Below are 10826 nucleotides of genomic sequence, written 5' to 3' on the forward strand. Positions count from 1 at the left end.
GTGTGTGTGTGTGTGTATATATATATATATATATATATATATATATATATATATATATATATATATATATATATATATATAATGTAGTTAGCAATTTATATGTAAATAAAAATAATAGTAAATATAAAATTCACACAAACACAAAAAAAAAAACTGTATAAAACATAAATATATTTGTATATAAAAAAATATTTCTGTTTAATTACTAGGTATTGCATACAGAAAAAAAGATTTTTGTAAAACAGTGTAAAACAGTGCCTCAAGTTGATTTTTACCTAAATTTGTATTTTACTTCTTGCAAGTCAAAAGCTAAAACATTTTTTTTTTTTAATTGCTATAATACCAAGGCCTAAAACAGGGTTCATTTATGCAACTTAAGCATCTGAGATGACAAAGTGGCTCGACTGACCTGAATTCACCCCACACACACACACACACACACACACACACACACACACACACACACACACACACACACACACACACACAGTATTTAATCAGCATCATAAATGAAGGATCTTTCTCAGTGTAATTTAACTCACCTTTGAGCAGGCCAGACCTCCAGAACCACCGCCAATGACGATGAGATCACAGTCGTACGCCTTACTGCCTTCACCCAGCAGCTTCTGCAGGTCGCCATCTTTGTGTGCCTGTTACCACGACAACCAACCCATCATTACCAGGAGCATAAAAACGATGCTGATAAGAGGCATCGTGAAGAGGTGCTTCAGCTTTATTCAGCTCGATTACCAAAGGTCTTCCCCACAGAGCTGCTTTACACTCCGTTACGAAAGAGCTGACAGATCTACAGACAGATGCATTATGCTTATGCACAGATTATGTGCATCCCAGACGCAGAACGCCGCATTTTAATGCAGATGGAGCATCTGGACTCAACGGTGCTATAAACAAACACGCTAAAATACTGTGAGAAGTTGCTCTTAATCATTGTAGGAATAGAGTCTGCCAATTTAAAGGTTACCAAGGTCAAGATACCTAGACGGCTAAAGGCCTGTTGAGAACAAACTCCAAAACAAATGATCACAGCTGCAAAAAAATGATTTGACATTATTAAAAATTAAAAAAATTATATATATAAAAAAAAAAAAAAAAAGCTGAAGCCCCGCAGTTACATATTGAAAGCCATTTAGTTAGTTAAGAATACTTAACACACCAGTTTTATTTTTAATATTTAATTAATTTAAACAATACTTGTTTTCAAAAATATTTAAAGCATTTAAACAGAAATCAACATCCTAGACATTAAAAGCCAAAATGTATAAAAAGCAGGTTTATTATTATTATTATTAAAAATGCAATACGTATCAAACTGGCAGCTAGATATTATTGTAATATCAAATCAGGAGGTCTATGGCGATTCCCAGCCATAATAACAACAGAAGACTTCATTTGCAAATACAGATAACTCCGTTTTTACCAATTCTCAGAAATCATGTTTTTTCATTGTGCATTCCAATTAATCTCAATCAAACTGCAGTGGGTTATTTTGACTAGGTTAAAAATAACTAAACAAAACAGCTAACTAACACAATAAAAACATAACATAAAAAAACATGATTTTTTTAAATGTAAAAAAACCCCGGAGTTATCGATTTTTGCAAATAAACTCTTCAACAGTAGTCACAACTAACATTCTCATATTTGACGTGGTTTAAAATCTCTCGCACACAGATGTTCAATCACATGCTGACACGTGAGATATTTCAGAGCGAAACGGACACATTTTAGAATGAAACTGAAAGTCCAGCCCTGAATCATGATGACAGCAATTTAGTAAATTAAATGGGACAAAACACATTTTTGTCCCAAAACAGAATTTCTGAGGGGGGAAAAATCATGAGGCTATTGTAAGAATAAATAAATAATAATAATAATAATAATTAATAAATAAATAAATAAAGTTGCTTTTATGCATTGAAAAAATTAGAAATGCTAAAACACAGAATTTGGTAAGAATAAATCAAACCGTGAGAAATAATGAAACATTACATAGGGCCCTAAACATGTATTTGTTGTTAAACTTTTAATAAACTGATGTTAAATTGTATAAGTTTCATGATATTAATTAATTAGACATGCTTTTTGATTAACAGAATTTAATTTAACCATTAAAAAGGAGTCCAGACAAAATCAAATGGAAAAAAACAAAACTGATTTCAAGGGCCCTACATGCAGAGATCAGTCAGAAGAATCCGCACCTTCATGGTGTTGTCACAGCCTCCGATGTGTTTCTTGTTGATGAAGACGTTGGGGACGGTTTTCTGCCCCGTCATCTCATGCAGCAAGTCCTGGTAGTTTGTTCCGTCCTCTGAAACACATCAAACATGATCAGTCAGGATCTCACCGCTCACGTTTCACATCTACACCACACGGGCAGCTCTCCAATAATCGAATCGGGTTCGGATCTGGCACTGCACACCTGCTCCTGAAAGCAATGTTTGGCTCCAAACACAGAGGAAAAAACACAGCAGCTAATCAGGTTTAGAGCTGTTCGCCAGAGAATCCATTATCAGGGTCATGATGCTACTAACCTGAGATGAACAGCTGCGCATGGACAGCGAGATAAAGAGAGCGCGAGACATGAAAGAGACACGGAGGAGGGTACGAAGGGGAAGAAGACTTCAGACGTTAGTAATGCTGAAGTTGGAGTGACTCAGCAAGTCGTCCGTCACGGCCAACACTTAAACATTAACTTAAGAGCTTCAGCACAATGTTCAGAGACCACAGCTAGAGTATTTCAGCTCAGCTCTGTCAAAGAGGCAGTAAAAGTTCAATACCGTTAAACATGAACGTTACATAATATTAGTTGAAGTGGAAACACATGCAGATAACATGCATAATCAGTAACCTTGCATATCAGGAAGAGCATCACATAAAAATGCATGTAATGCAATTGCATGTTCAGCAAAACAAATAAAGCAAAGATTGTTTTTTTTAAGTTATTGTGCTCTTACCCATCAGGTCCAGCTCTACTGCATTACACTTGACATTCAGCTCTTTAAAGAGCTCCTTCACCTGGAATTAAAGAAAACTATACATGTTAATTATTCAACAAGCCTTCAAACACTTTAGCAGAAAAATACTCATTACAGCTTTTGAAATGCATGTCATGAGTATCTCACTATCAGTGAATTACTTGGGCAAAAGAAACCAAGCTTCAAGTTCATGGAACGTGAGGTGGTCAAGACTATTCAAGATCCATGACACGTTACGTGCAAAACCACAAATGAGGAAAATCATTTAGGCTGTGGTAAAATGAGGGTTATCTATACATACTATACATACATCTGAACCCTTCACAAGCTGCTGGTTTAATTTCATCACTAGTTTGGAAAGCACATCACATTCGCCATTCTGCTTACAGTGACTATAGATTAACCTTCATCCCGAAGTCTAAAACGCAATCGTTTCTATGAAAACACTAATCTCCTTTAACTTTAAGGGTTTTCCAAAAGCAGTTTTGTACTCCGCGCACAGCTGTCCTTCTGCACTCCGACACACACTTAAAGGCGACATATCACGATATCTGACTTTTCCAGGTTTTAAGTGCTATTATCAGGTCCCCGGTGCATCGACCAACCAAGCAAACGTGAAAAACATTAACCCAATCACTTTGTTTTGGGAAGCCTTTTTCTGCAAGCGTCTGAGAAAACCAGCGCGTCTGATTTCGCTCGCTTTGTGACGTGGCAAAGGGATCTCATTATAATATCACCGCCCCTTAATCTGTAAACTTCCACGCAAGGCACCGTCATTTTGATTTCGCAAGCGACAACGGTGTACCAGCTCTAACGCCATGGAGAAAGTTTGAGCAAAACATACAAACCGTTCTGTGTTAGTCTGAAGAGACGAGCACAGAACACTGTTTAGAGTCCCAGCCTCAGATGAGACGAGAGCAGTGCATTTATTGATTTATTTACTGTATATTGGTGCTGCCACACAGATCTAAAATAAACATGTGATTTATTTCCCAGCTGTTTACCTTCACAGACATAACCCACTGTTTTTGTAACTTGTGTGTTTTTAACGTAAGCTTGTGTGTGAATGAGAACTTAATTTAGTGCTCGCATGCTGTGACAGCCGCTTTCTGTGCGTGTGCTTCTTCAGAGACCACAGCTAGAGTATTTCAGCTCAGCTCCGTCAAAGAGGCAGTAAAAGTTCAATACCGTTAAACATGAACGTTACATAATATTAGTTGAAGTGGAAACACATGCAGATAACATGCATAATCAGTAACCTTGCATATCAGGAAGAGCATCACATAAAAATGCATGTAATGCAATTGCATGTTCAGCAAAACAAATAAAGCAAAGATTGTTTTTTTTAAGTTATTGTGCTCTTACCCATCAGGTCCAGCTCTACTGCATTACACTTGACATTCAGCTCTTTAAAGAGCTCCTTCACCTGGAATTAAAGAAAACTATACATGTTAATTATTCAACAAGCCTTCAAACACTTTAGCAGAAAAATACTCATTACAGCTTTTGAAATGCATGTCATGAGTATCTCACTATCAGTGAATTACTTGGGCAACAGAAACCAAGCTTCAAGTTCATGGAACGTGAGGTGGTCAAGACTATTCAAGATCCATGACACGTTACGTGCAAAACCACAAATGAGGAAAATCATTTAGGCTGTGGTAAAATGAGGGTTATCTATACATACTATACATACATCTGAACCCTTCACAAGCTGCTGGTTTAATTTCATCACTAGTTTGGAAAGCACATCACATTCGCCATTCTGCTTACAGTGACTATAGATTAACCTTCATCCCGAAGTCTAAAACGCAATCGTTTCTATGAAAACACTAATCTCCTTTAACTTTAAGGGTATTTCCAAAAGCAGTTTTGTACTCCGCGCACAGCTGTCCTTCTGCACTCCGACACACACTTAAAGGCGACATATCACGATATCTGACTTTTCCAGGTTTTAAGTGCTATTATCAGGTCCCCGGTGCATCGACCAACCAAGCAAACGTGAAAAACATTAACCCAATCACTTTGTTTTGGGAAGCCTTTTTCTGCAAGCGTCTGAGAAAACCAGCGCGTCTGATTTCGCTCGCTTTGTGACGTGGCAAAGGGATCTCATTATAATATCACCGCCCCTTAATCTGTAAACTTCCACGCAAGGCACCGTCATTTTGATTTCGCAAGCGACAACGGTGTAGCAGCTCTAACGCCATGGAGAAAGTTTGAGCAAAACATACAAACCGTTCTGTGTTAGTCTGCAGAGACGAGCACAGAACACTGTTTAGAGTCCCAGCCTCAGAGGAGACGACAGAGCAGTGCTAATTTAGTGCTCGCATGCTGTGACAGCCGCTTTCTGTGCGTGTGCTTCTGATGTGTGCGCTCAGAAAACCTTATATCAGAAGTTTAAACTGCTATGGTTTAAAACGCATGATTTCAGCACGATAAACATGATTTTACAGCAGATACGAGCTGTAAAGGCGCAGCTCTATTCTGGAAAAGGGGGCGGGGAGCAGCAGCTCATTTGCATTTAAAGAGACAGGCCCGGAAAAAAAAGTTTCTGCTTCGACTCAAAATAGGCATTTTCAAAATTATATAATAAATGATCTGTGGGGTACAGACACATTCTGGGGACACCAGAGACTTATATTACACATTGTAAAAAGGGGCATAATATGCCACCCTTAAGAAAGACTCGCTCAAGTCTACAGACGCGTGACAGATCAGGATCATACCGTTTACGCTGGTAAATGTCATCATATGAGTCAGTATTTGATATTTAATTGTGAACATGCATTTCTGCCCATTTTCTTACTTTTGCCACGTTTTAACACTAACCTAAAGAGACCGTGCTGGATTACAGCATAGATTTAACCCTTTAAGAGCACTATTTCATGAAGAATGTTTTTTCTTCAAATTATAGCTCACACACACACTCTCCCTCTCTCACACTCTCACTCTCTCACACTCTCCCTCTCTCACACTCTCACTCTCTCACACTCTCCCTCTCTCACACTCTCACTCTCTCACACTCTCCCTCTCTCACACTCTCACTCTCTCACACTCTCCCTCTCTCACACTCTCACTCTCTCACACTCTCCCTCTCTCACACTCTCACTCTCTCACACTCTCCCTCTCTCACACTCTCACTCTCTCACACTCTCCCTCTCTCACACTCTCACTCTCTCACACTCTCCCTCTCTCACACTCTCACTCTCTCACACTCTCCCTCTCTCACACTCTCACTCTCTCACACTCTCCCTCTCTCACACTCTCACTCTCTCACACTCTCCCTCTCTCACACTCTCACTCTCTCACACTCTCCCTCTCTCACACTCTCACTCTCTCACACTCTCCCTCTCTCACACTCTCACTCTCTCACACTCTCCCTCTCTCACACTCTCACTCTCTCACACTCTCCCTCTCTCACACTCTCACTCTCTCACACTCTCCCTCTCTCACACTCTCACTCTCTCACACACACTCTCTCACTCTCTCACACTCACACTCTCTCACACTCACACTCTCACTCACACACACTCACTCTCTCACACTCTCACTCACTCTCACTCACTCTCACTCACACACTCTCACTCTCTCACACACTCTCTCACTCACACACTCTCTCACTCTCTCTCACACACTCTCACTCTCTCTCACACACTCTCACTCTCTCTCACACACTCTCACTCTCTCTCACACACTCTCACTCTCTCTCACACACTCTCACTCTCTCTCACACACTCTCACTCTCTCTCACACACTCTCACTCTCTCTCACACACTCTCACTCTCTCTCACACACTCTCACTCTCTCTCACACACTCTCACTCTCTCTCACACACTCTCACTCTCTCTCACACACTCTCACTCTCTCTCACACACTCTCACTCTCTCTCACACACTCTCACTCTCTCTCACACACTCTCACTCTCTCTCACACACTCTCACTCTCTCTCACACACTCTCACTCTCTCTCACACACTCTCACTCTCTCTCACACACTCTCACTCTCTCTCACACACTCTCACTCTCTCTCACACACTCTCACTCTCTCTCACACACTCTCACTCTCTCTCACACACTCTCACTCTCTCTCACACACTCTCACTCTCTCTCACACACTCTCACTCTCTCTCACACACTCTCACTCTCTCTCACACACTCTCACTCTCTCTCACACACTCTCACTCTCTCTCACACACTCTCACTCTCTCTCACACACTCTCACTCTCTCTCACACACTCTCACTCTCTCTCACACACTCTCACTCTCTCTCACACACTCTCACTCTCTCTCACACACTCTCACTCTCTCTCACACACTCTCACTCTCTCTCACACACTCTCACTCTCTCACACACTCTCTCACACACGCTCTCACACACGCTCTCACACTCTCACTCTCTCACTCACACACACTCACACACACTCTCACTCTCTCTCACACACTCTCACTCTCTCACACACTCTCAGTCTCTCACACACTCTCAGTCTCACACACACTCTCAGTCTCACACACACACACACACACACACACACACACACACACACACACACACACACACACACACTTCTCGTGTTTCTTCTGTCGTCGCTCACCTTGACGCAGTAGGGACAGAAGCTCTTGCTGAACACCAGCACTTGATGAGAATCGATCATCTCTTTGATCTTCGATCGGATCTGCTCGCGTCCCGCGTCACTCTCGATGGGCGGCATGACGATCAATAACCGATCACGGGTCGATATTCCGCGCTCTTCCGCTCCCTGAGTCGAGGATTACGATTAAAATCAAACTTTATCTCAACATTAACTCATGATGTGACACTAAATATCATGTTAAATGAGACTAAACCCTCTCCTGTCATCTCGAGACCGCCGCCGAATGACGCTCCGCCGCCGGAGCTCGCCTCTTACAGAAGACCCCGCGAGCCTGACCCGCGCGCGCCTGACTGAAAATCAGCCCGGCTTCGCTTACCGAGACCCACGTGTTGTCTAATACAGCTGTCATAACTTATAATGTCAAATAAACGCGAAAAATAAACTCAAGCCCTTTAAAGAAAACTGATTATACGGCACCGTGAATCTCAGTAGACCTCATACTCTGAATAAATACACTGATAATTGATATTATTATTTACTCTTATTATTATTATTTATAACAATGTAAGACAACCGTGGAAAACCCGTCAGGCAGTATTTGTAGACGCCTCAGTGGGTTTGAAATGGACACTTGCGCCATCTGGTGGCTGAAACCGAGCAATGCGCAACTCATTTACAGTAGACTCGCAGAACATTTAGTTAATCAGTTCAAACTAAAACACATTTCATATGCACATTGTTTGTAATTGTTATTAAGTTAATATATTTAGGCTGTAGCTCTAGTGTAGTGTCTCCACATTTCATATTTCTTCTCTACTAAGTGTTTACCTGAACATGATTTGTTTTTAAACAAGTATTTTTGCAGATACACGAGCAGTCAAATGTCAGGAAACACCTATTTTCAATAAATAAATAAAAATTGCTATATATTAATTGCATTAATGGAGGTATGGGAATTATGTAGTGACTAAAATCAGTCAAATCAGTCATTCTCGAGACGTGGGACAAAACAGGTCCAGCAAGGGTTACTGCTATTAGCTTTAAAAATACAAATATTTTCAATTTTAAATGTCATGAGGGATTAATAATAGAATGTATTTAACACAATTATCACCTTCAATTTATTTTTCTCATTATACCAAATCTATGTTTCTTAACGTCCTCTCGCTGCATCTAAAACAGTGTGTCCACAGAGAAGGGTTCATATGCAATAAAATGGATAAAAATGTTTTTAATGATGAAAAAGAGCTTGTTTTATCAAAAGCAACACTTAATAATATCTCCTATCAAAGCAAGGTTTTTAATGACACATGCATGTTTCATAAGATTTTAAAGTTGCGTCCCCACTTTTGGTCAACACCGGCAGACATTCAATAAAGTGTAATAAACTCAGGGAATATGAGGGGCAGCTGTCACACTAAAGGACCCCCTCGCCACAGTTCACCTGTCTCAGGTGGATTACAGGCTCTGCTCAGTTTTAGTTTTAGAATATTTTAACTCCTAACATTAATATTTCCTGTGTCACAGCCATCATACGTCAACACCATCTTCCAATTTCTGAGGAAATTATTGGAAATATTTAGATGATTGTATTCTCCTGAAGCAGGTTCCGTCAGCATCTCGCATCAACAGAAACACATAAAATGCTACCACATGCACTCCACTGGTTTTGTGAAAGAAATGCCTCATTTGTCACCGCCGTCAGATCTAGTGTTCCAGTGATACATCACAAAACTTCAATGCCACTCTTCAATAAAAGCTTTAGAAACAATAACATACTCAGTTTCTTTTAATACAGTAATTGACTGATTCAGTGTATTTGATCGTTAAAATGACTACAAATTCAGGTTTTCGTCACCTCCGTCAGTTGAATATTTTGATAATATTTCATTATGATATTTTATGTTTTTTTAACATGTGAAAGTGTAATCCGTCTGCTAACACCAGAATGTGTTTTGAAATGTTAAAAACATCTTTAATGCTGTTAAAGATAAAGCTGAAATTATATTACACAGTCCAAGCTAAAAAAAAAAAAAAAGCACATTTTGTTAAAAAAGAGAAAAGTTGGGAGGTTGTATCAAAGCATAGCTCAGTAGCTTCGTACATATAAGATACATAAATATAGTTTCATTTGTCGGAGTACATGGTTATTTTGCACCCTGTTTTGTCCCACTTCTCAAGGATTACAAAAATACCAATAACCAATAATAAAATGAGCAATAATCATATTGCAGAACACATGTCTTCTACCTGAAGGACACTTCATCTCACTGGGTGAGTAATTAGTGACTTTCTAAGAGCTATAAGGTCGTCACACTCATTAGAGCTGGTTTTAAAGTCTGTGTTGAAGCAGAGAAGCAGCTTGATCTGTTTTCTTACAACACAAGACTTTGAGTTCACTGAGTTACATACAGTGGAACGACACCTGGATTTATTAGCGCAAATCTGAGTCTGTTTACTGATTCGTCTGAGAAACTTAGCAAGCTAATCTACAGGGTGTTAGAAAGAGAAATCTCATTTATTCAGTGGTTCGTAATAATTGATGTCATTTGCTTTCAGTGCATCTGATTTCAAATGTTTCAGCAACAGTGAGAATAAAACGTGTGCTGCTTCAAAAACTTGACATTTCTTCATTTCGATTCGATTTTTTTTTTATTTTAACAAAGATTTTACATTATATCGTGTTTCGCTCCCATAAAACCATATATAGATTTCAATATATAAACTTAAGAAGTGTCCATACTTTGGTCAACATGAAATATTTAAGAAAACATTTATAGAATCAGCAAATATCAAAGTCAGTCTTCATCCCAGAAGTGCTATTTTTTATTATTATATTATATAATTTATTATAGTTGTTATTATTTTTCCCCAACACCACCACACAAACGGTTATTTATTTTTCTTGCTCCATCACATAAATTATTTATAACTATTTATAATATTTATAGCTTGCACATAAATTTCTGCATAGATTTAATTGAATAATATTTTATGACACAAATGTTTGTCTTGCGACCTTATTGAGTTTCAGAAGCACATAGAAACTGAATAAAAGTGATTAATAATAAATAAAGAAACACAAGAAGTAAAAATAAAACTTGTTACAAACTCATCATTTGGTAAGGTTTTTAGAATCTGAGTTCCAAACTTTCACATACATTTCTGAATAGATTTAACAGAATAATAGTGTGTGTGTGTGTGTGTGTGTGAGTGTGTGTGTGTGTGTGTGAGTGTGT

The 10826-nt window shown here is 39.1% G+C and overlaps 1 protein-coding gene across 1 annotated transcript in view; it reads right to left on the bottom strand.

Moving 5' to 3' along the window:
* The window catches only part of LOC107572297 (thioredoxin reductase 3-like), an 18270-nt gene extending 10342 nt beyond the window's left edge, over positions 1-7928 (bottom strand). Inside the window, 4 exon segments of the mRNA XM_016258719.1 lie at positions 543-650; positions 2220-2329; positions 4362-4422; positions 7588-7928. Of these exon segments, the coding sequence (XP_016114205.1) occupies positions 543-650; positions 2220-2329; positions 4362-4422; positions 7588-7704 (396 nt within the window). The 5' untranslated portion in view covers positions 7705-7928.
* Between the last annotated feature and the right edge of the window lie 2898 nt (positions 7929-10826).

The sequence above is a fragment of the Sinocyclocheilus grahami genome, unplaced genomic scaffold (assembly GCF_001515645.1).
Source record: "Sinocyclocheilus grahami isolate Dianchi unplaced genomic scaffold, SAMN03320097.WGS_v1.1 scaffold1732.1, whole genome shotgun sequence".
NCBI classification, from domain to species: Eukaryota; Metazoa; Chordata; class Actinopteri; order Cypriniformes; family Cyprinidae; genus Sinocyclocheilus; species Sinocyclocheilus grahami.